At 40.1% G+C, this 26,036-nt stretch overlaps 1 protein-coding gene across 7 annotated transcripts in view; it reads left to right on the top strand.

Moving 5' to 3' along the window:
* The window catches only part of PHACTR2 (phosphatase and actin regulator 2), a 129,814-nt gene extending 104,058 nt beyond the window's left edge, over positions 1-25,756 (top strand). For 4 of the 7 annotated variants that reach the window (XM_023923468.2, XM_086869052.1, XM_086869041.1 and 1 more), the window contains exons 5-12: positions 4,565-5,114; positions 6,322-6,521; positions 8,395-8,551; positions 10,651-10,706; positions 17,031-17,092; positions 18,085-18,222; positions 20,527-20,603; positions 24,179-25,756. In XM_023923468.2, coding sequence (XP_023779236.1) covers positions 4,565-5,114; positions 6,322-6,521; positions 8,395-8,551; positions 10,651-10,706; positions 17,031-17,092; positions 18,085-18,222; positions 20,527-20,603; positions 24,179-24,194 — 1,256 coding nt within the window. In that variant the 3' untranslated portion in view covers positions 24,195-25,756. Of the gene's footprint in view, positions 1-711; positions 946-4,564; positions 5,115-6,321; positions 6,522-8,394; positions 8,552-10,650; positions 10,707-17,030; positions 17,093-18,084; positions 18,223-20,526; positions 20,604-24,178 lie in introns of all 7 variants that reach the window. The other 3 variants (XM_023923466.2, XM_023923467.2, XM_086869027.1) reach the window with 1 other exon arrangement.
* The last annotated feature ends 280 nt before the right edge of the window (positions 25,757-26,036 follow it).

Here is a 26,036-nt window from a genome sequence, read left to right as displayed (position 1 = left end):
GCACAGCACGATTTAAAGATCAAATTCCTGCTGGCTAATGAACTCTAGGCTCTTGAAAGTGCAGTTGTGTAACAGTACCCAAAGGACCTGCAGGAGGGGAGAGCATTTCCATGCCAAATGATAACCTATCTTATTTAGCTTCATTTGTTTCTGAAGAGTAGAAATGCCCTGAGGAAGTTACCCAAAATAAAGCTCCTAAGAGCAAGCAGTGTGCAGCTCAGAAGAATGGGTTGCTTCAGGGGAAAATTTGGAAAATTTCTGCTGTATATCCATGTTTAAGCCTGTGGCTGAGAGAATAGCCCTGTTCACATTCAGGTTCACATGAATGTGAGTTTTATAGCCTGTTGATCTTGGGGTGGGTAGGGTTGAAAAGAAGCTGAGGAGATTTGTTAGAGAAGTAAATAGCATGACCTTGTTTAGTTTGAAGACAACACTCTGGTTTGGGTTACTGAATGTAAAGGCTGATCTTTGTAGGTCTAGAATATGTGTCTGAGAGAAGTTCCAGGTAAATATTTTCTATGAGGAAGTCTTGAATTGAGGTGAACAGTAATTTTCTTCTGAGATAATACTTGATTAACAGGTGGAAGCTGAAGTCTCTCCTGATTCCCAAGGTCTCAAGCAGCAGAAGTAGTCACTGTTGTGAGGCTTGCTGTTGACTTTACGTGGTGTATGTCTGTGTCAGTTGGCTTCTGTTCACTTTCTTATCCATAGAGAGCACTGATCACTGCCCAGAAATACCGACATCCCCTGCTCCACCACTACCTAAGCCTAAGCCTAAACCTAAAAAAGCTCCGCTACCACCAAAAAATGCCATTGCTGCTTCCACCACCACCAGCCATAAGGGTAACGAAGCCCCTCATGCTAAAAAAAAGGGAAAGGCTCCTGCTAAGCAGCCTCCTCTCCCGCCGCCCAAGCCAACAGGTGCCAGTGCAAATCGAGAAGCTGGTGAGTACTGCCCAGGCAGTGCAGTTACGGTGGGTGCATGTGCATGGGGCTGCTTGCCTTGCTCTTACGGTGACTTGTGCCTCAGTACGTAGTAACGTTAGTGAAGAGCATGCCATGGATGTTTGTAGAGTGCTTCCTGCTGGGCTCTGGTTCTGCTGGCCACAAATCCCCCAAACAACACACACACTCGTCGTTTAATGAACCCACGTGCAACACCGAGCACGTCAGAGACAACGCTGGGTTCCCAGTTCAAGTTCAAAAAAATGACACAGAGAATCAGCTCAGGAATCAGCAGGAAAGAAAGTGACTCCTGAAACCAAGCATGAGTTACCCCCAAGTAAAACTAATTTGGTGTTGCTGTAACTTTCTACTGGAAGTATCAACTATTCCAATTAATTTGACAATATTACAAGATCACAAAGAAACTAAGAATAAAACCATGAAGACAACTTAAAAGACTGTTGAATAGCAGTTGATCTAGCTGACAAAGAAAAAAAAAAATTAACTTTACAACCATTAGAAAAGACCAGGCTTCCCTCAGGTGCTGTGATTCTAAGTAGGTACTGGAAATGGAAAATATCAATCATTAGGCACATAGCACATGTGTTTATCACCACACTGTTAAACCAAAATTCAGCAGCTATGCAAGATTAAAGAGTATAGGTGGATGCTCTTAAGGTACTGACCATGAGTTTGAATGGTTGCAGAGTAGATAATGACCAAAATTAAAACATCCACACATCATTTGAACACAAGCAGTATTGTGATGAATGGGCCCCATATATGTATTGGCAAATTTATAGAAGCCTTGTGTTTTCAATCTCTGTCTGTCTTTGAAAGCTCTCCAGTCCCTCCAGTTTTGTCTGCAAGTATTTCTCTTCACAGCTTGTACATTTTGGCACATTTTGTATTTGAAGCACACAGAAGAGGACTGTTTGAAAACATTGCAAGGCTTCTAGAGTTACCATAATAACTTTGCCATAAAATATCCATTTACTTGGTATTAACTGTCCTACTACATCAGACGACTACAAGAATAAACATTTTGAAAATCCAGATTTTGCTGCTTGTGTTTCACATGCAGCTGAAAAACTCAGCTCCTCCTAGGTGGAGCAGCCTTGTAGCAGCAGACCTTTCGGAAATAAAACAATCCATCACATAAAGAAATGTTTATACCAGTGGTTGGTAACAAGCTGTCAGGGTCACCTGACTTTTTAGATTAAAACACATTTAGGTTGCAGATTTGTCTTTTGTTAGCTTTGCTGAAATGTCAGGCAATGCTTGGAGACCATACAGATGTAAAATATATCCATGAATATCCCTTATTCTACTGCTAATTTCTTCCAACATTAAAAATACATTGTGTGCATTCAAAGTGGGGCAGTACTTAGTGAGTAGAGCTGGTTTGGAACACTATTAATACAGGAGGTTTGCCAGATCCCTATGAAAGTGAGCACATGATGCAGCCAGGGATCAGGTCCCATGAAGGAGGAGAGGAATATGAGTAACAACTGAGCCATGGCTCTCCTGAGGGCAACACAGAAGGTTTCCTTACTGAAATAGTGGAATTGGGAGAATGGGACTTAAATGTAGGCATGGATGTATGCCAAAGGGCAAACAACAGCCATTAAATTTTTCATTTAATAAGAATTCAAATCTTCTACTGGAAAAGACGCCTGACAGAAAATTGTCAGCCAGCCCAGTCAAAAACAACGACAGCAATAGCACTTTTGACCCATGTGGATGCGTAGGGGGCTTTTCTATGGGAGAAATCTTTTAAGCTTCTGTATCTAATTGCAGGTTCTGAGAATAATGTAAGGACTTTTACAATGGAAACATGTTTTGACATTTTCCCAGCCACAATTGTGTGGCCATATATTTATATTATGCTGCAGTTCTTAAGTGTAAGCATGTAACTGGTTCTGTTGACCTCCAGCCTGCACTGAAGTGGATCTGAACAGAGCCTTTTCTTTCTACCATCCACCTACTCAGTAAGATTTCTGTTAAATAATATGCAGTTTGGAAGCACCATCTATTTCTACTGTAATTATGAACTTCTGCCTATGCCATTTTTCTGCTTCTTTTTTTTTTTTTTTTTTGCATGTAAATTGCAAATTGAGTGATTTGTACCTGATGAGGGAAGACAAGTGCAGTATCAGTCGATTCAAGACAGTGCCCCTTACAGTCACCTGGGAGCACAAAGAGGAACAGTGATTTGCCTGAAGTTTCTATGATTTTTTTTTGGATGTACTGAAAGTTTCACAGCACTCTAAATGTTTATAAACCATAACAGCTACAGAAGAGAACAATAAAATGTGTCTTTTGAATTTGTTTCCATCTCCTTTGAGAACAGGCTCACTGTGAAAACTGTTTTTATATCACGAACTTATTATGGCCAGTATCTGCACTTTGATTCTCTCCCAGTCTGCTCGGGGGTGTTTTTATTTAAATGTTTATAAGTAAAGTAGGCCTTTCAGCAGATTCCTATTACAGCTTTCTGTTTTACTCAGTAAGCTTTGCCAGAAGGCTGCTATGTAACTTTATAACGCTTTCAATTGTTCTCTGGAAGTTAATGAATTTTTACTCCATCAGAAGGGTTTGAGTCGGATGCACGTTGATGAAAAGGACTGAACTGTTAGATAGTTGTCATTTTTATTGCTTTTTAAATGGAAGTCAGAAGTTTTGAAGCTCCCATCTCAGGTGATGGGTGCATTAACACAGCAATCAGAAATGTGGCTGGAATGCACATGGAAATGCAGGCTGGCTGAAATCTCTGGTCAGATTCGTTATACATGTATGTTTCAGTATGGTGAGTACCACAGGATTAAACAGCCAGCTTGGCCAGCTTGTACAGCTACTGTCAAACCTTGTTTCACTACATTTGCAAGGCTGCCCAAGCTGGTCACTGGTAAAATGAAAGCTTCCAGTACATACAGGAGGCCTTCAGTGCCTCCTCCCTTCTGAAGGCCATTTGTGCAGAGTGACAGCAGTGGTTTCTGCCTCTCTCTTATGGACAGACCCAGCTGGAATTGAAAGTACACCTTGTTTTGCTGCCCCTCTGCTGTTTTTCATTAAGTAGGAGAACACCAGTTGCAATAACATTGTGAAGGGTAATTGACTGCTACTCAGTAACAGTCCTCAGATGTACATCAAAAAGTACAAGGAAAGTCACAGGGTTTTCACAGTGATGAGACCAAAAGTTCATGTAGTAGGAAAAGTCAGGCAGTTTTCTTTGCCAGGGAGCTTTTTGGGTTTTGTTTTTTGTTTTTTTTTTTTAGCTAGGACACTACACATAGTAGTGGACTTCTTAGATGATGTCCAGGCCAGGTGTAATGGGCCAATGAAGAATGCTCAAAACAAACTCTTACCCATGTGTAAGGTTGGTCCTCTCTGCTGTTCTTGGGCAAATATTCATCATTTCAGTGTCTCCCACACAAAGGTGAAATTGGAACTGCAAGGTTTAATCATCTCAATCATTTACATGAAGTATTGTAGAAGGGTCAATCGAGTGTAATTTTTTTATTTTTTAAAGACCAGCACAAGGCAATCCATGTAGAAAATACAGTGCAAAAATCATATAATTGCAAGACTGTAAAATGTCTTTCTTTTCTTGTTTTAGCTGGTTCCTCTCATGCAAAAAAACTACCAGTCTCCAAGTCTTCTTCATCACCATCTCCTTCGTCCACATCATCTCATCCCAAAGCCTCTAAGGAGACTTCCAGCAAATCTGGCACATCAGGGACTCCCAGGGGCAAGAAAAAACCTGGGAAACAGTCAGCCCCACGAACAGCACCAGATGGGGCTGCTTCTTCCCCCTCAGCTGCGACAGCCGACGGTTTGGAAGCAAAGGCAGAAAAACCCAAGCCTGAACAAACTCCCATAGTAATTTTTGAAATGGAGAATGCAGACCAGTCGAGCAAGCTTGTTGTGCCCCCTCCTCCCACTGCTGCCCCTCCTCCACCTCCACTTCCACCTCCTTTTCCTGCTGCAGCTAGTCAGCCTGCTGGCTCCTCAGATGCCCAAGATGTGCCAGACAGCTGTGTGGCAGGGCCACGCAGCCCCAGGTCAGACACAAAGCCTCTCCTCCAGACTGAGTGTGGCACAGACAAGAGTCTGAGCAGCGCAGCCCTTGGCAGCGCTCCGGATGCCGGAGGAGAAGACACGGAAAGGTGAGACAGTATGGCTCTCCTGGGGCAGCGGTAAGACCACAGCCAAGGAAACCACCTTTCTTTGCACTGTAGGCACGTGGGGATCTCTTCTGTTCCTTCTGCTAACCGGGAACAGTTTGGGCTGCAGCCCAGCACAGTCTGTTCCTTCCCAGTGCCTTTGAGCCTTTCACCTGTGCTACCTCATGTTTCCACAGAAGGTCCTTGCTCGTGACCTGTCTCTTGCTTCACTGTGTGGCTGGCACTGGGGTCAGCAAAAGTTCAGCTTAAAGCTGATGACTCTTTTTTTTATTTCTCATAAAGGCAAACAAGAAATGATGCTAGATTATAAGTGGCTTCTTTTCTGTAGAGTTTTTTTTTCCTCTAGGTATCATTAAATATCTCACTGCTGTAGTTCTCAGTTCAATAGCTGAATTTACTTGAACACTTGAAAATTAGGGTTTCAGGCTTTAAATAGGTGTTTTTTACTACCTAGTTACTCATCTAAATCTCAGGTACTGTAAAAACTGGTTAAGAGAAAAGTCATAATTACATTTTTTAAGCAAAATAGTTGGCAGAAAAATGAAACTGGCTTATTAATTTGTCTTTTCTCTGCCACAAAAATCAGTATATTTTATATAAATCCAGGAGGGTTTAGTCTAGATGCCAGCAGCCTAGAGACCGTCCTTTAAATTCTTGCCGGTACATCTGTTGCCAGCTCTACATTCCAGTGCTGCATCTCCCCCTGCTCTACCCTTCCTTTACATAAAGATTTTCCCAAGGCAAAGGACAATCTGCTGTTGATCACTACATTCATCAGTGATGAGCATGAACATTTTGAACTCAGCTGCAGTGAAACTGTATTTACAATAAATAGGGTTAGGCTTCCAGAACAGTAAACTTTGTACTCCAGTCTGCTCTCCAACTTTCTCCTCTCACCCCCCAGCTTTATGATCTGTTTTCTCTCTGGTTCCCACCCTATAGGAAATAAAAACCAATTAGGATTTTTCTTAATGCGGTCTTTAATGCAGCACATCATTCCAGATTCCTTTTTCCTAACACACATACATGGAGACATACATATCTGCATATGTTAAAAATGTCTTACATATGTATGTTTTTTAGAAAGGAATTACTTTGCTTAACAGAACTTTTATTTTCATCCTTGCTTATTCAATTGCTTCTCATTTGTGTTTTATTCTGCTTGTATTAATGTGTCATGAATAAACAGCTTGGCTACCAAAGAAGACCAAGAAGGGGAGGCTCCAGATCAAGCGTTCTCTGAAGCAGTGGAGGAGGCTTCTGACGCTGCTGCCCCTCCTGAGAGCGAAAGTAGCAGAGAGAGCCATGGCAGTGATTCGGACTCAGACGGGCCGATCCTGTACACAGATGATGACGATGATGACGATGATGAGAATGCAAGTACTGAAAGTAAGCATCCTGCCCAGAAGCTGTGGGCTGCCTTTCACAGATTGCATTTTGTGAGCATGCCTGACCCATGCTATTGTGAGGCAGAGAGAGGAATGGCTGCAGGGAATGCTTTTAAGGGATTTAGTATTGTGTCACTATTGAGAAATGAATGTCCTGCTTCTCCTGGGCAATCATGATCAGAAACCTGCTGGGGCCTGTACATGAGTGAGAGCAGATCAATCATTGCATGGAGGAGAGTGGAGGTGGAAGGAACAGGCTCCAAAGGACATGAGGGTGGAACAAGGCCTCTGCCTTAGAGCATCACAAGCCATTCATTTGGCTTGCCCCCCCTCATGAGTTCCTTGTGGGAGTTACAGGTGTGGTGGATGACAGAGGAAGCCCATCAGTCAGCAGCTTCACTGTCTGAAAGTCACTTGTACCTCTTTGATCAGGATGTTTTAAGCATTGGAGCAACCTTAGCAGACAGAGCAGATCACAGTAGATTACATCTAAGTTTTACAGCTTTGAAATTTCATCTAGAGTCATGACTGTATCACCACCCAAACAGGGCAGATGCCCTGCTGTGCTGAAGGGGTTGTCCTGCTCCCATTTCTGCCTAATCCCTGCTCCCAGCTGTTCTTTCCTTAGGCTAAAGTTCATGTTTATTTTTGCCAGAGCAGCTGTTGTTGAGCTGATTTTCAATAGAATCTGTGGTTCCCTGCCCCAGCTCACCCAAAGGCTTCTCCTTTGCTTGGGCAAAAAAGGTGGCAGCAGCAGGCTGTCAGGAGCAGGAAGGAGGCAGCCTTCCCTCTACCTCCTCCAGGGTGGCCTTATGTCAGTATGAAATCACCATCAAACCATAGTTTGAGAGCCTTGCTCACAGCTTTTCTGGAGGAGGTGCTTCACTGTGCTCGGCAAAGAAGGCCTGAACACCAAGGTCCAGTGTGCCAAAGTGGCATGAGGTAAAATAAACATGTTTGTTTTTTTAATCTTGGCCACTGGTGCAGGAGAAGGTGAAGTGCCAGGTAGCTCAAGAGGCTGAAGTCTTCTGCAGTTCTGTGTTGGGTTTGAATACAGCCCAGAGTGATAAAAACCAAAAGTTCATGTGTTCACACAGCAGTACAGTGTCTTATGAGAGGTGAGCTGGGAGCCTGTGGTCTCACCAAACTGCCCTACAGAGTGAAAATCTGCCAACCTAGGGCATATGTAGCCCACCTCAGTCAGAATTCAAGGCACAAAGGGAATACTACAAAGGCTGTGAAAAATGCCCTTCCTTCCACAGCACTCTGAAGCTAATGCTGGCCAAGCTGCAAAGCCCTTGTCCCCAGAGTGTCAGTTTTATGGAGAACAGATGGCTTCAGTGTCTGGGGACTACTGCCTAGGTTACTTTACAAGCACTCAGAGCGCTTTTCTAAGCTGTATTTTTTGTTTTAATTTACAAATAACTTAGAGATGGAAAGCACTATAAAAGAACTAAGTGGTAATTGATTGAAAAAAAATTTGAAAGAATGAGGGAAATGATGATAGAATGGGACTAAACCATTTAAGGCTGAAGTAAAAGAGCAGCAGGTTGCTAAATATACTAAGTAGATAAATAAGCCAACCTGTAATGTATTAGACTTCAAAGACATTTTAGTGTAGATTTGTCATTTTTATCCTATCACTTCACAGATGTGTGATGTTTGTATCAATTTGGCTGTTAGCTTTTTCCTCCTAGCCTTTTAGTTTTTTATTTTCATGAACTGAGCTAAAAATTTTCTTTTGATGTTAATTAGAATTCTTCTCCTGCATGTGGGAACAAGGTTGCTTTGGGGAGGTATTGAAGTTCTTACTCAGAGTTTGTGTCTGTAACCTGAGCATGAATGAACTGAATCTACCCTACTCCTTTCCTCAGGCTCTTTGGCAAGTAAAATTCGTCGTAGGGATACTCTTGCTATCAAACTTGGCAACAGACCATCTAAGAAAGAGTTAGAAGACAAAAACATCTTGCAGCGTACATCTGAAGAGGAGAGGCAGGAAATCAGACATCAGATTGGAACGAAGCTAGTGAGGTATCAGTCACAGGGTAAATGTGGTTTCACTGGGTGGAGGTGGAGGAAGAGAACTGAGAACACTGGGTTCATGTTTTAAATGCAGCCCAATATGCACTGCAGGATCTTTGTGGTACAACTGCCTGGAAAATGGTGTTTTTATTTCTCAAAAAACTTTAAACTGTCAATAATAGATTTGTTGTCCTGCAAAAAACAAAATCTGAGCTTTTGGGGTTTTGAGTACTTTGGCTGAAAAAAGCAAAGAAGAGGAAGAGGGTAAGAATGAGTCCACAATAATCAGTGCTGTGGTTCAGGTTCTTTCTCAAATTTGTTAGTAGAACTTCCACTTGTATATCCATCTCAGACAGAGCAGTAGTTCCTGACCCATAAAGCATGCTGCCCCTTGTGCATGTTGTCCTTTCTGATCCTTCTCTTCCTCCCCTGGCTCTCCAATTCCTTCATTCTTTCATATCAAATGCTGATTCCAGCAAAAGAAGTTGAGCCCGTCAGTGTTTAGTGTTTTACTGTGCCCACCTCTGAGGCATGTCTTTCTCAAGCTGTTGAACTGTGGGATATATGTTACTGTCTCCCTCTGGACTTGAGAACATTGCATAAAAAAATTCACTTGCCTTTTACAGGTTTTAAAAAAAAAAAAATCTTCATGTTTATTTTGGCTTTTGTGGTCTCTGAGAATAGACTACAGCATGCCTTTATTTTTCTAGACCTGTCCTCGTTTCTGTTTGGCTCAGGAATGCTGTCCAGATTTGGATGATGTCCTGTTTGTTGGCAATTCCCAGATACAGAGTAGTCCAGCTCCAGTACAGAGTACGCAACCCTGCATCAACACCCAGAAGATGAGCTGGGTTGCTCTGTGAACTGGGTGTCTGGCCAAGGCAGCTATTTCATTACTGAGCTGTAAGAGTGATACATCTACTGTGTAGAGCCCAAGAGTCATTTTTCTTCTGCTAATAAAGCGGCATGGTTGTTATCACTGCTTTCCAGAACAAATCCCAGCTCTGGTGATCATATCCTGCTTGTCAGTCCTCCAGGCAGACTGGAACTGCAGAAGCTGCTTTGTGGGTTCTGCTGGAGATCTGAAAGGCAACGCACACAGCTCTGCTTTGGTGGCAGGAGGCAACATCTGTGTGCATCAGGGCTGTGCTCCTACCCAAAACCACATCCAAGTTTGATGTCAGTTCCTTAAAAATTCCTGGCAAGGCGGTCAGCACCTGGCAGCATCAAGGTCTGGGGGAAAATCGGTTCCCACAGCTCAGTCAGGGTTGAGTCCGGTCCCCACCTGGGACTTGCTACACCTGGGACTCTTCACCTGTGGTAAACCTGCCAGTCCTCTGGGACAAATCTGTAGGTCCAAGAGTAATTTGAATTGGAAGAGTGTCACAAGGCTAAAGACAGTCTGTAGGGAGCTGTGTGAGTGCTGATGAACAGAGAGACATCTATCTTGAACACACCTGCAGAATAAGTTTTACTGCTGAAATTTTTCTTGCTCCTTTCCTCAAGTGAACAAGTGGACTTGTTTTAGTAAACACAGAGACAACATCAACCATGGTCTCCCCAGTACAAATCAGGAAATTAATCATTCAGTTTGGGATTTTTTGTAATGGCAGTTTTTATATGTAGGTAACTAAAAAGCATTAGGTTTCAGGTAAAGCTCCCAATTGTATTGTACATACAAATTAATGAGGAATGAACAACTGATGGGCTTTGTTGGTTTTGTTTTTTTTAAAAAACTTTAGTAAGACTTCAAAATATCAAAAATACAAAAATTCATTCAAAATATCTGAGAAGAATCGAACAGTTGCATAATTGACTATAATGATGGTGCTTGGGAACAAAGAAGGTTTATGGATTCATTAATAAATTTATACCTGTGAGGACTTTAAATTTGTTGATACAAATTCTGTAATATTATTCAAGTATCAGTTATTCATGTGTTCAAATGGCAACATCTTTTAAAACAAATGGCCACTCTTGGTTGCATGAGCAGTTATTGTAACTGGCTGGAAATTACTTCCAGAAATTACATTATTTAATCTGTATTACAAATCCTAATACATCATTTAGATTTGGTTTTAAATCAGTCACTTACTTTGTTCTCACAGGAGACTTAGCCAGAGGCCCACAACTGAAGAGCTGGAGCAAAGAAACATCCTGAAGCGTAAGTATTTCATTCAGGTTTCATACAGTGTTTACTTAGAAAGGGAGCATATGTTTGATTCATATGGAAGCCCACCATTGTTGCTCCAGTATTAGAACCATTGATAGAGAGAAATTGTGTTCTAGAAAAGAATGTGTCAACACTTGATTTATACACTAACCTGTAATTGTAGCTTTGGAAAATTCCATGTATTCAATATGCCAAATTTTGCATGTCACAGTCTCACTTCTTGAACCTGGTCCCAAAGACCAGGAATTACTTGGATACCCTTTAGAAATATTTCTAGGCTGGTTAAACTTCTACCTGATTTTTATGAGGTGGAGGAGGAGAAAGGAATATCAGCTGGAGGTGAAGGTGGGATGTAAGGGCAGAGGTTGAAAGGAGGAATAGAAAGAAGAAAGGAAAATTGTTCAGCAGAAAGTCAATAGGGATATGCCAACTACTTCAGCATGCTAGCCTTCATATCCACTTCTGACATAAATTTCTGTACTGAAACCTGCAGGAGATTCTCACTGAATATCTTCCCGTTGATTGAATCCTTCCTCACATTCCTGCTCGGAAAAAGTCTGTAATTCAAACAGTCAAGGGCAGAGAAAGTACACTGGATGTTTAACATTTATACCTATTCTGCCATTTACTTAGGTTGCTTCTGTTCTTTGGCTGGAAAACTCTACAGAATAAGCGTTGTTTTGTCTTCCTTTATGAAGCTTTCCATAATAAAGATGTTACCTAAACACACAGTGCAGCAGTTGCTATGCCCAGCTCCACCTAGACCTGTGCTCATCTTGCAGAGGTAGCTAGTACTTGATGGTTACGTAGAAGAAAGAAATGAAGAAAAGGCACTTTATAGCAATAAATCAAAAATCAGACAAATAAAAAAACTCTTCAGGCATGAGAACTTCTCACACCTGATCAAAGAGTTGGTATAATGCTTTTATTTCCAGCAATTGTACAGTAATTTGGAGCTCATCTGTGCAACCCAAGTGTCAGCCCTGATGTGTGGCATGCTAATGGGAAGGGAAGAAAAGAAAATGGGATGTTTACGTGACATATCCATGGACTGATGGCTCTGTCATTTGCTCAGGCTAGCAAATCAGGGAGAGGGCAATTACTGGCCTTCAAGCAAACCATCCTGAAAATAAAATGCTAATAAAGTCTTACTGCTGTTGTCTGAGCTCTTAAATGCCAAGTAGTGCCATGTCTTACTGAAAAGGGAAGCTACAGTTCATGTTTGCACAGGAAAGGGATCAGGGGACTCCTGTCTGGCACATAATGTGAACAGACTTTCTAAAATTGTAATTTTTAAACCTATCAATTTCATAGATAAATAAAGATAAAATTGTAAATAAGAACTTTTTTTATATATATGACAAACTACTCATGCTGGACTATGTGAGAAAGGCAAATCCAAAACATCTTTGGTGGGCCAGGATATGGCCACTGAGCTGGGAACACCAGCTGGGCTTTGTTATTGCCCTTTCTCACTTATCTCGAGGTAACCAACCCAGCAGTGAACCTGTGATGTACTTAATATCCCTTTTGCCAGTGTTTATTCCATTCACTGGTTTTGCAGTAAGGAGCCTCAAGACTGGAAAGCAGTTAATAGATTTCCTCTCCTGTTTCAGCTTTGTTTACTTTAAGCTTTTGGCAGCACACCAGGCTTTGCACTCAGTGCCTCCTGCCATCCTCCCCTGCTGCTGCTGGGGGGTGTCTTAAAGAGGCCAGGGAGAGCAAAAAATAAAGGCTGGGAAGATGAATTGTAAATCACAAAAAAATCACAGAGACCCTGGTGAGCAAATGGAGGAACTGCTTTTTGTTCATACCCCTGTGATATGAAAAATTTCAAGATTGAAGTGATCTATAAAATCCAAAGCAAACCAAAAGCAAGACAGGGTTTGTGATGATAGTCTGACTCAGAGTCCTTTCATGGTGCAAGTTCTCTCCAAGCCATAAGGCACTTACATTTTATATCAAAATTATTTCCATTCCTTCCTGTGGGTCATTTGAAAATGTTTACATGTCTTAAATGCCTTTGTTGGTGTAGTCAACTTTTGTGAGTTATTTGGGATTTCTTTCATAAAGTATTCTTCCTAATATTTTTAAAGCAGTGGATAGGGAGAAGGAGTTATTGTGTGTATGTAAACTGCAGCTAAGGTGATGTATTGTTTTGAGTAATATTTATCAGAATTTAAGGTTACATCAAGTGGTAAAGGTCCAAATGTTTACTTCAGGATAAAGTTCAGCTCAAATCTTCTAAGAAGTTCAGGAGAAAAAAAAAAAATCCCTATTTTTTTCTTTTTTTGTATTTCCAGTTAGTGAGGAAGTCTGTTTTGCAAGAAGCTTTGTTTTGATAATATTTCCAGATAAAGCAGTTACTGAAAATCCTGTTTCCAAGTACGATCGCAAGACATTGCAGGCGGATTTGTATAAAAACTGTTTGGATAAAACTATCCAGACTTCTGAGACTTCCCACACTAAAACAAAGTTACGATAACTCAAGAGTACACTTGAAGGAATACATAAAGCCCTGTGTTTTTTTTTTTTATAAAGGCAGGCTTCTTGTGTACTGGCTTTGAACCAGCAGTATTTATAGTATTGCATTATGGCAAAGAAACTTTTTAGTCTTCCAAGAATTTCAGATTAAGATAACTGTATTTTTTTCCTGTATTTGTAAGGGACAGTGAACTTCTTATACAGTGCACCTGCATGCCTCCCAGCAATGGCTTTGTAGAAAATGGGGTTTAGCTTTGGATGCTTGTTAAGGAATATTAATGGTTATCTTTGCTTGTAAAATCAGAAAAGAGAAACCTCTCTGTGCATTTCAGAGCACTGCAAGAAGCAAGTGCTTTGTTTGTCTTTTCTTTCTCTTTCCTTAGCAAGGCTGCAGAGAAGTCTAAACATAGCTAATCCCATAGGGACACAATGGAAAGTTCAGTTTTATGCTCTAGGAGTACTTTTTGGTCAAGAACAGAGCAGTCCTCAGGCAGGACAATTTGTCTCTTCTCTTTTCCCCTTCTGCTATGAAACAAACATCCCACAGAACAGAAAATGACCAGATTCAATGTGGCAAAAGTTGCAGGAGCAATAATGTATAGATGACAGGGAAGCTGTTTGTTTGGACTTGACTGGTGGTTTATTTAACTTGACGGCCACAAATACTGATGCTAAACAAAATTGTTTCAATTAGGAGTCAAATCCCAGCTTGATCTCCTAGGAACTGCAGGCAGGGAAGGAGGGAAGCCATAGTTTTGCTGGGATCTAATCAGAGACTTCTGCAAGCAAAGGGCTCTTGCTGGTCTGGTTCTTTGCCAGTAGGGCAGCAGCAGGACATCTGAGGAGGGAACTTGCAGCTGAGAACGCTGTGTTTATATTTCCTCTCTCCTCATCACACAGATTAGATCTGCTTTTAAGGTGGAAAGCAGTCATAAGTATGTTCCTGTGCATTAATGTGTTCCTGTTTGGCCAAGTGAGTCAGTTCATACCTGCAGCCAAATCTTGGCCCTCTGGCTGGAATTTTCCACAACACCTACGGGAACCAGGAGCACCATGCCCATTATTTTTAGCACCACACATCTTCTTAACTCCCTACAGCAACTTTCAAAACTTTTCCCTTAAAAGACCAAAAACACATTGTCGTTTTTACTGTTTGTAGAAATTTGTATCCAGGCAGTGTTTCTGTACCACCAGGCTTAAAGCAAGACTCTGCCCAGCAGGCTGGAGGTGGGAAATAGGTGCTTTAGGTACAAGTCAGTACCAGAGACAGGGGCCCATGTGCCAATTCAGCAATTCAGTGTATTAGCAGCAGCCACAAGATTTCAGTCCATTTCCTTTAGCTCTTAAGTTTTATTCCTAGAAGTAAACTAACTTGAATGTATAAAACATATCTTGTCCCAAACCTCTCATGCAGAAGACTGTCTGCTCCCCATGGGTCTGCTCCCTTCCTGCTTTGCCCAGGATTTAAGGAAGCTCCTAGTGCCTCCTGTTGGTATTGTCCTCCAGAAGATGGCCTGCTCTGAGGGGTGCCCAGACCCTCTGCCCAGTCACTAAAATGCTTGCCCTTTTGGGGGGTTTTTCCTCATCCAGCCATCCTGGTGTGCAATCATCTGCTCTACAGGGATGTAGCTTCACAGGTTGGGATAGGCAGCTAATCTCCAACCTTCCTAAATGTCTAGAGCAAGTTTTTTAAGGTATTTTATCCTCACCCAAAATACAGAGAACCAATATTTCAGGTGGCCATTCTAGGTTGGTAGCTCTTTCTTAAGGTATGCATTAAGCAGCATGAGCCCCTGTTTCTTACATGAAGCATCTTATTGCTGCTTCTTAGGAGACACTGTGGTTTAGAGAGCAAAGAAATGCCAAGATATGAATAATGCACAGCATATTTTACAAACTAAAGTAAGAAAAGGGCAGTACAGTGATATGTACATTCAGTTGTTTTTTTCCTGTTATGTCTGCTACTGGAGATTGTCTGAGGTAGGATTTAAGCAATTTCATTCATGAGGAGACAACTTTTTTTATGTCAGATGATTCCCAAGTGAATGGAACCCCAAAGTAATAGTTTGTGTTTAATTACCTTGCCTACTGTGTCTATTGATTGCAAAAGTCTACAGATGATTTATCTGTGCTAAAACAGATGATTTATCTGTGCTAAAACAGCAAAAACCTTTTGATTTTTTTTAGGTGAGGATATTATGAGTTATCCTTTAATATATATAAGTCCATAAATATACCCAACTTATTTATTAATAGATGCATTAATTAAAAAAATTAAAATGTAGATTAATCTGTAACTCTCCAGTTATAGTTATTCTTCAGTTTGTGTCCATTTACAGTTCCTCTATGGAAACAGGCTATCCATTTATTTTCCATTTAAGAGAAAAGCAATTAATAAACTGTAAATTGCATCCATATTTCAGTATTTCAGTAACATCAACATCAGCCTGAGATCCAACCTAATCCTGGCAGCAAGCCTTTATGGTTCCACCTTGCTCTTGGAAACCTGATGTTGGAGTTGGAGTCCTCTCACAGAGCAGATCTTGGGCAGGCATTGCCTTCTCCCTACTTTTTCCCTTTCTCTTTTTTATTAATTGTCCTCTCTTCTTTTCCCTGGTATTCTTCTTACATGAAAGTATTTGAGTAAGCAAAGGATATCTGCAAGTACCATGAGGTGTCCTGGTCACAGTGTTTTCTCCCATGTAAAATCATTACACAGAAATTCTTCTGTGGCCAGGTCACCTTTACTAACACAGCAGGCTGGCCGTAGGAATCAGGGAAAACATATATATACACCAGGATTTAAAACTCCCTTTTCATCTATACAAGTTGGCTATATCCAGAACAAATGAATTTCTTTAAATTTATAGTTAGTCTTGAACTGTAATGCAGAGTCAATAGTTAGTCTTGAACTGTAATGCAGAGTCAATAATCCCCAGCCATGAATAAAACAGGATCAGAATTTTATGGATTTCTCTAGGTGGGATATTTCAGCCACAAAACTTTGCATATAAACACCAGAGTTGGACTGAAAGGGCAAATACTGTCCTTCAAACCATACATCAATTTAAAAACATGCTGAGCCCACATGAACATGTCTTTCTAAGTGTGCTTTTCATTGTCAGTCAAGAAATCAAGTTTGGTTAGAACTAAAGTTTGTTTGTTAAAAGGAAATTGTTTCGTTCATATGCCCAAATACATTCTAAAAATGGACATAATTTTCTGCTGTACTGGTTCATTTGGTCCAGCCAGTGGCCCTTAACCAAGAGTTAAGGCTTGAGTGTTGGATCATATGCCCCCATTATAAAAACAGAAAAAAAATTTAAATAATAAAACCAAATTGCTATCAAATGACAGTGAAACAAATGTCATTGATTCGCGGCCTGTAGCAGTAGAAGAAACTTGGATAATTCAAATACCCAGAGCAAACTCTTCATTTGGCATCTACAAATTAGACTCTTATTCTAAAATCAGTGTTGGAAGTAAAAGCAACAGTGATTGTAATGTTAGAATAAGTAATTGAAACATCAGGCAACTCTTCCAGGGTACTTGCTTGCTGGTACACAGAAAGGAAATGACAGGCACCTTCTCTTTGCTGTCCTCATGGCCCACAGTTGACTTGAGATGTCTACAGAATCAGGGGAAATGCGGATAGGGAAAAGAATGAGAGCATACAAAAGCCAAAAAGCAGACAACACATACAGCATCATCCAGAAATATGAGGAAACATGAGCCAGGACTTGGAGTTCTGAAGCTTTCAACCAAGAGAAATACAGTATGTGCAGTTATAATACTTAAATATTCACTCCTTTTTATCTTTTCTGAAAACAGAGAAAAATGAAGAAGAGGAACAGGAAGCCAAAAGAGAAATAAAACGTAGACTCAGTAGAAAGGTGATGATGTGCTTTTTTTGTATTGTGTATTTTTATACATAGAATTATGTTTATAAGAATCTAAAAATCAGTGTATAGACATTGCTGCAAATGCCCATCAGTCTTTTTCCCAGATTATAAATCTCCTTAAAAAGCAGTACAAGCCAAGTCTGTGCTGGGAGAAACCCCATGCTGTCCAGCTCCCCACACCTGGAGAAGCATACCGAGCCTGGCCATATTGGTGTTTCTAAGCAGGGGACATAAGTGACATTTCCTCTGTAGCATGACCACCCCTGTCATGTAGGATCCAGAGCAGCCACACCTGTAGATCCATTCTTCCCTACAGCAGTGGAGAGGGCAGAAAAACAACATGGCCCCTACAAAATCCCTTCAGTACTCTTCTAACCACATCAGTGGTCTTAGCTTCTGCAGGTGGGATCATGATGTTCATTGTCCCTGGAAATGGAGCAGTTACAGATCTGTTCTGGGAGAGGATGGGAGTTTTCATAAATATCCCTGGTTTGCCTGTCTCTGCAAAAATACAATTTCCTTAATATGATCATCCTTAGTTAATTAACGTGAATATTCTTTGAGGTGACTGAAACAATTTGGCATCATAATGACCCCTAAATGGTCAAAACCAGGGCTTTTTGTTAGGTGGATACTTCCAAATCTCACATATTTTTGGTATTACAGTTTTAACTCAGTATAACCATTAATGCAAATGGCCTAGTGGGGTAGTGACAGTTGCAAAGTCACAATTAATATTCCAGGGATAACTGTCATGATTCTCTGTGACCTGCCCGACAAAGACTATTTTTATAATTGAAGAAATCAGGTTAGGCTGCCTCCCCATTCCTGCACAGCACTCCCAGGATGGTGCCTTTTTTTAGACACCTGAAAGTGACCCTATTTAGAAATACCATTAAAGTTCTCTTGAGATTACATCATACCCTCCTCTTTTCTTTCATTTCATCTTATTAAGCATACTATTTTCTGCCTCCCGCTTACAGCTCAGCCTGAGGCCTACAGTGGCTGAACTTCAAGCGAGAAGAATCCTTCGATTTAATGAGTACGTGGAGGTCACGGAATCTCCAGATTACGACCGTCGTGCTGACAAGCCTTGGGCCAGGTTAACTCCTGCAGACAAGGCAAGGGACAAATTTAGATTATAAGAAAATGCTTTCATCTGTCACTTTTGGGGAGCTTTTCTCTGGTTTACATTCTTATGATGCTAGCATCACAAATGACATCTGCTGGTGACAGAAAGATTGTCATGGTACTACTGTGCATCTACTGCTTGCAGCTAAGAAAACCCACTCAGGAGCCTATCAAGAGCATATTTTCCACTTCTCTTATGACAGTTCAGGCCAGAATTTCTAAATTTTTTTTCTAATTTTTAAATCCTTTCTAAGACAGGTAAGTGTTTACCAAAGGTGGCCCTGCTCTGTGGGAATTCAGGCAGGGGTTTGCAGGCAGAAGTCTGTGTCACTGCTACCAAGAGTTGCTTTGGCCAATCATTTGAGTGAAAAAAGGTAGAAGCTGCTCCATTCTCCTCAGGGTCCTTGGCCACAACCACCAGAGCAGGGACTGGCCACATGCATCCAGCACACCTTCTTGGGAAGTTTGCCCCTATCATCCAACAGTTAATAGTTCTGCTGCCTGACTACAAAGGGTGAGAAACATGATCCTGAGATTTTCACTTTTAAAAAACTATCAGTCAGAGATTACCACAAAGCACTCTTCCATTTCTCTCCTATATTAATTAATGAGAGCTGTAAGATTCAGCCAAAAGTGCTGGCTCTTAAAGCACTGGGTCTGAACCAAGACTTATGGACTTTATGGAACTCCTGTGAGATGTGCTTGACATGAAAAGTGGTGTGTGTAAGAGCCCTCTCTCTTTTAGCTAAGGGTAGTGAAGCATTGCTTTTATTTCAGCCTGTATTTTAATATTAATATTAAAAAAAATACAGCTCATCTGACAATCGTATCAGGTCAAGGTGAAATAGTTAAAAATAGTTAATAAGTGTTTGTAGATGTTGGTTATGGAAGATACTGAGCACTGTCTAGTCCTCCCATAGTCTGTGGGAGGTTAGAGGACCCCAGCACCTCCACTTTGACAGAGGTCCAATCAGGGTAAACTGCACTAGAAAAAAAACAGTGGAGTTTCCCACCTACTTCAGGGTAGCATTTTTTAGTCTCAATTAATTTTGTAATTAACAGGTGCCCAAGGCCAATTCTGTGAGCCCCAAGTTTGTTGGCCTTAGCAGAAAGGCAGACTTGGGGTTGCCTGGAAACTCTCTTGTCCTTTCTTTTTCCCAGAGAAATCATTCTTCTAATTCCAGTGGGAGCAGAAAATTGTGCTGTAACTGTATTACAGAGCTGGAGCTCTGCTGTCTTTGTTGCTGATTTGGTGCTCAGAAATACTGTCTCTTTACTAGCTCTACAGCAGCCTCATGTAAGTGTGCTGTTGCGACTAAACACGACTGCCCCTGCTTAAAAAAAAGTTTCTCATTTATAAGACTGCAGCCTGGTGATGCTATAATTTTATCGTGCTGCTTGTCTGTTCTGCACTGAAAGGCATGCACCAGATGACATTTCTTTAGGGATTAATGAAATGATACTTTATTTAAATTGGTGAAAGAAAAGAATGAGTAAAAATACACTGTCTTTTTTTTAACAGTGAAGGTAAGAAGGTGTGTGGCATAGAAACAAAACCCCTTGTAGTATATATTAAAATATTTCAGAAACTGTATTTATCACTTGATGAAGTAAATTGCTCATCAGTTTCTTAACTAAGCACCAAGGCATTTACAAACTGTACTGAATTTTTGTTGTTCTTTAGTATCTGCCAAATGAAAACCCAAGCCTGAAATGTGCCAATAATTCATATAATGTTACATAAAATTAATCAAACCAGGTGACTAATTCCACTTAAACAAAAACAAAACAAAACAAACAAACAACAACAACAACAAAAAAGGCTGTTCATCTTGCATTCCTTTAGTCCTGTCTCCAGAGAGGACATACAAGAGATTCAGTGACTGTGCAGGCAGTGACTCACCAGCTCCTCAGGGTTGTGTCTGGAGATAGAATCTCCTCCTGTCTGCCTACTCAGCAAGTGATTGTCAGGGTAATCCAACCCCTTTCTCATTGTCATCCACAAAAGTGCTCTGTTTCAGTGTGGGCTTTGTTCACCCATTGCAGTTGATTTGGTGTTTTTTGGTTTACTTTTGGTGCACATTTCTTAGTAGTGGACGAGTGCTTTGAACTGCTGTAATTGAAAAGTCGTTCATGTTGATGATCAGAAATGTGTGAGAGCTGTGGATTACAGTAAGGGAGAATGGAAATGGGAACTGTAAGGCACCTGCAAGAGTAGGGGCATGTTTCTTTCAGACTCTTTATTTTCCTGAAAATCTGTATTTCTTACGGTTGCATATATCATTGTTTATTAGGCAGCAATACGGAAAGAACTGAATGAATTTAAAAGCACAGAAATGGAAGTACATGAGGAAAGTCGACAATTTACCAGGTGGGTGAATCCCTCTTCTTGTAAGTGTGAGAAACGAGTATGACAGCAACCCTCTGCTTTTCTGCAAGTTCTCAGTTGAGTCATGATTTGTGTGGATTCCTATCATGAGTCCCCTTGAATACCACCACTGATTCTGTTGGAATTCCTAGGATTGCTGATGCCATCTCTAGCTGATACAGCAGTGCAGGTGACTGCAATGGACTGGTCACCATGTAGAAAAAGATTGTTTGGGGAATCTAAAAAATAATCCTTTGAAAGAACTCATCAATTCTTACAGATTAAGTTAGTAATCCTCAAGCACACAAAATAAAAGAGATTTTCTTCTCTGGCAGCACTTTCTTGCTCATTAAAGTATACATTTATGTAGATGTATTTCCTAGGTGAAAACTAGATGATGTTTTGAACTTCAGAAAAGCTGACCAGTGTCTTAGCGAGCTTTCTAAGGGTCACTTAGGTTCCTGGCAGCACTTTCTGGGGAACAAGATAGATTCCCTTGTTGTCACTTCTGTTGTGTTAATGTGGATTTGTTTTGTTCTCTGCATTGGATAACACCAAGATGTTGTCTGAAGCATTATTATTTTAAGGAGGTCTGAAGTGTCCACAGTTTTTTAGCAGGCTTTCAAATTCGGCAGAATCATTCCTAGGGGGAGGGACGCACTTTCTGTGTGTCATTTTTCATTGGCACGCGTTCATTTTTCTTGGAAGTTACTAAGGCTGAAAATTGCCACCAGCAATCAAAACTGAATATTAGGGTTGGCCAATATTGTACATGTAGTATTCATGTCTTTGCTTCTGAAGAAAATTAAGTCAAATAGAAACAATTGACTGAGTCCCTTTCCTGCTACTGTTTCAACCAAACTCAGGATCTGAGCTAGTGAATGTGAATCACCTAATTAAAGAATGTATCACAAAGAAAATTGATAATGGGTGATGGGTGTTTCATGTATCTACTACTTCACTGCTTGATTTCAAAAATTCAGTAATTTCTTTCTCACCAAGATATGGACTTTTAAAAAATAATACTCTTAAAGTCACTTCTGTGTAGATACAACATAAACAAATTCATTTTTAAAAATTTGAACCAGTTTCACAGACAGTAAACCTAAGCCAGAAGATGAACCGGGACACATGGTTTTAATTGAATGTTGCATTCTGACCACTAGAAAATGTCCTTTTCAAACAAGGAGATGTGTCTTTTCATTTGGCTTCTGGTATTTTATTCTCTTTAGGTAACAGGTATTATATATTTTTCAGAATATATAAAAATACTACTTTTTAAGAAAGAGCATCCCAAGGGAGAGAATAAAAATAGCAGGTATAGAAACCAACCCCCTGCTTACATTGTTGTGTTTCTTGAGTTGCATTGCAATATTGAAGCCTAAGTACAGACAGGCACGATTCATACAAAAATAATTGGGTATTTTTTCATGAGCTTTGAGAACAGACAGATTACAACTGGATTCTTGAAAGCTAAACCAGGAATCTAGTGGAGTGACAGCCAGTAAAAAAGTGAATTATTTTTTCAAGGAGGGCCTTTGAAAATGGAGTAAAGAATAGACACAGACAAATTGTGATAAATATAGGCAATGGTTCTATAGGGTCCTGAAAGAATTTCAGTGTGAGGGAAATTAGGTTTTTTCTGTTCCTTGTCCATGCTCTTCTGTTTCACTGGTCATGCTGTGGAGTTACTACACAGAGGTCAGAAGAGTAACACTAGAAGAAACTAATTAAGAGCAGAATAACATGCAAATGTCTAAAGTCAATTGCAATTTTGAAAACAAAAAGAGATCCCATTTTCTCTGAAATGTCTCATTAAAAATTATGTACTTTCTGCTATATAATATTGGATTGATACAACAAAAATGATTTAAGAATACCATAGACAGAAGTCTCTAGCCAAAGAATTAATTTCTCATACTTTATCTTCAAGAAGATCACTGAGATAATGCAAATCAAAAGGCACTTGCATTGGCACCTGATTAGCACACAGGCTATTCTGTGTTAGAAAACAAGGAAGCTGCTTACTAAACAAAAACAGTTTATAGCATATAGTTTCCTATATGATTGCAGATTAAATATAGATGATTTAATATTATAATCAGCACTTTTCATATATTTGAAATGTTAAATTTTTTTATTAAACTTAGAAAAGAAAGAACAATGGGCTTCATTGTTCATCATTTACTGTAATGACTGCCAAATGACTGGTTTTCTATTCCTAGTAATTTAGACTGACTCTTTCTGTTATTTCATAACAAAATCCAAGAAAATTAGTTTCTAAAAACAGAGAAATGAATACAAGTTTGGGAGGAGCATATTAGTAGGTGTTCATGATGTGTTTCTAATGAAAATGTTATATATAGTCCAGTATATTGTTTTTCTACAAACATACAAACTCCCTATTTTCTTAGCAATCCTCTGGACCCTCATTTAGCAGATGATCTGCATAGTTGTTAATGTCAGGCTTTGTGCACTCCTCCTTCATTTGAAAATGCACCCCTGTATTGTATTGAATCAACTTAGAGGGATAATGTGTGGAACCATTAAGAGAAAATGTGTCAAAAAAAAACTTAGGTAAATCTGTTGTGTAGATGCATCATTAACTATGCCTTTTTCAAGCTGCTGCATCTTTTACTACTTCATGGACAGACACATTTTTAAAGTTATTTAAACAGACATTTATGTCTGTCAATAGACACGTTGAGAACCCGATACTGGTGCCCTCCTTAACCTTTTGCTTGGATTCATTACACTTAACATGATTTAGAATTTCAATTGCTGTAGGTTCCTAACTTATTATAGAAAGGGTTGGTGACACTTTTTGGAACAACCCACTTCTCTAGCCATCATACAGGCAATCTGGAGTGATGTACGTGCCCTACCTAAAAGCCAAAAAAAAGTGAGGTATATATGGGCCTTCATGTACCTCAGTTCACTGTTAATAAGAAGAAATCATCTGAAGGGCTATAAAATTTGTTGCTTACTTAAAAGAAAATACAAAATTTTTGTTAGCCTCATTTTGCACAAGGATTAAAACCCCAGGAATTTAATTTTTATGGTTTAGCAAAGCTTTTCTGATAATAGTTACTGACAGCGTCTCCAAATAATGGATGCAATTGTGGCTAAATATTGGCAAACAAAACAGACTGGAGACTGTTCTCTGGCCCTGAGGCCAGCAGGCTTGGCACAGCTTGAATCCATGCAGTTAAGTTCTTTCTCTCACCTCAAAACAGGGTGATGTCCCCCCCTGCCCAGCCTTCCTGCTGTCCTAAGCCCAGCCATGCCCAGGCAGAACCTGAAAGCACTGGCTGACCGAAGCAAAACTATGGCAGGTTAATGGTATGGACAGACAGACCTGTACCAGTACCAGTGCTTGAGCCACACCAAATCTCTATTTGGTTTTCTAAGAAGAGAGATGGACAGCAGGAAATAACAGGTCTGTCCATACTAACACAGATCAGGGAAATCAGGAATAATTGGCCCACAAAAGGAAACAGCTATGAGGGCAGGATGAGGATCAGTGTCATTGTCAGTTGAAATAACACAATTCTAAGTTTTTTAATTTATCTTTTCAGGTTTCATCGTCCATAACTGTTTGACCACATCCCATAATTCAAGTAACAATTTTCTTTGGGGAAACCATTGCGTCCTGAAGACCTGAAATTGCACTGGAACTTGACTGAGTATGAGTGTGTGCTACAGCTTACCCTGAGGCTAATGAAGAAAGTAGCCCTTGTCTTTGTCAATGGACAAATGATTAGTCTGGGAGGAGAACCCACGGGAAATGTTTGTCCATGTCCAGACAGTCCACGGTTCTGTGGCCAGCCCACCGGGACAAGCCAGTCGACTTCTTTGTCAGAGCTCCACAAGTCAGGAAGTGCTGAAGACAATCGCTGGAGAGCCTGCTGCCAGGATCTCATCGGGCTTCATAGGGTTGGGATTGAGGGTAACAAAGAGGGAGGGGGGTGACAAAAGAACTGAGACCTGGGGGAAAAGAGACTTTGTCAGTCCACAGAGAAAAATGGAATGGATGGGTCTGCCCATCAATGCACTTGGCCAGTGGAAAGAATTATTTTTTTTTAAAAAATGAGAGTGCAACAGTGCATGTAGGTTTTTTAGTGGCTGCAGCCTGTCTTAAAACGATAGAAAGCCATAAGTCCTCGTGTCATCAGTACTTTAGGAAGAACTATCCTTTTCTTCGGTGCCAGTAAATACAGTTGCCAGAAATTAGTCCTAGTATAACTCAACTGTCTTTTTTTAAATCCCAGTGCACAAGCTTCAGGAAAACACATGGAACATTCATACAGAATAAGTAATATATTTTTTTGTTTTTTAATGTTGACATACTCTGGATCCTCAGAAATACATAAACAAGATTTGAAAGACAAATAATGTGACACTATGAATGCAATGAAATGCTTTGTGTTTAGAAACACTCCTTGCTGTCTGTTACTTGCCATTCAAACCAGAGGGATCATTATCTTTGTCATCCAAGGCAGGCAGTGGTGACAACTTTGACATCATGCTAGTGTGAATCCAAAGTCAGAATTTAAATTAGGCACAGAAGTCTTTATTGATAGGCCTGAGCAGTGATTACTAATGTAACTTTTTACATTTAAGGACTCTTGCACTGCTTTGAGAAGTAACTCCCAGGTGAATCAGTATGTCTTCAGCTAGTGGTCCTTTAAAAGTGAAAGAAAAATCCTTGGAGTGTCTCCAGCCTGTTTATGTTGAGTGTGGAGAATGCTTCTTAGATTCGTAATTTTTTATACTATCTTGTACATGTGAATACAGTACTATGAAAATTAAGTGGTATGGAGTGTGAAAGGCAATACATGGTTTTTCTAAGTTGGCCCAAAGGCCTATTAAAAAGCCTGTGGTGTTGTTTACACTAAGAAATTCTCTGTCTTATATTAGCACTTATTTATCCTTTGAATTAGTGTACACAACATTGGGGGGGGGGTCCAGAATTCACATATGCATACATTTAATGCAGTATTACAATATATTTGCTATTTATCCTTTCTAATGTGTGTACATATTACAATTTATTTTTGTCTTTTATGTGTCCTGTTCAGTTTTTAATTATGAAGTGTAAGTATTTCTTTTTCTGGCAATAAAAGGTCTGTGTAGATGTGATTTTTACCTCAAAACCTGTGATAGATTCTTGCGGAATGTGTTTAGTTTATAAAATTGAAGGTTGTTGTTAGAGATGTCAGCCTAAAGGCAGGAAGGCAGTTTTGTAGCTAAAATTAGATATCCCTCTTCAGAGCTATTTCCAACAAGACCAGGTTTGCATAAATGAGGTGGATTATTTTAATGAAGAGCACCTCTAGTAACAGGAGAGTGTTTTCCCACAGCCATCGCTCTCTGTCACTCTATTATTTTTAAAGACACTGGCAAACCTTTTCTAGAAAGGTAAGATTTAAATGA

This window comes from Cyanistes caeruleus, chromosome 2 (assembly GCF_971803275.1).
Source record: "Cyanistes caeruleus chromosome 2, bCyaCae1.hap1.1, whole genome shotgun sequence".
In the NCBI taxonomy this organism is placed as follows: Eukaryota; Metazoa; Chordata; class Aves; order Passeriformes; family Paridae; genus Cyanistes; species Cyanistes caeruleus.
The sequence above is the reverse complement of the archived record's forward strand: the minus strand, read 5'-3'. Positions and strand labels throughout refer to the sequence as shown.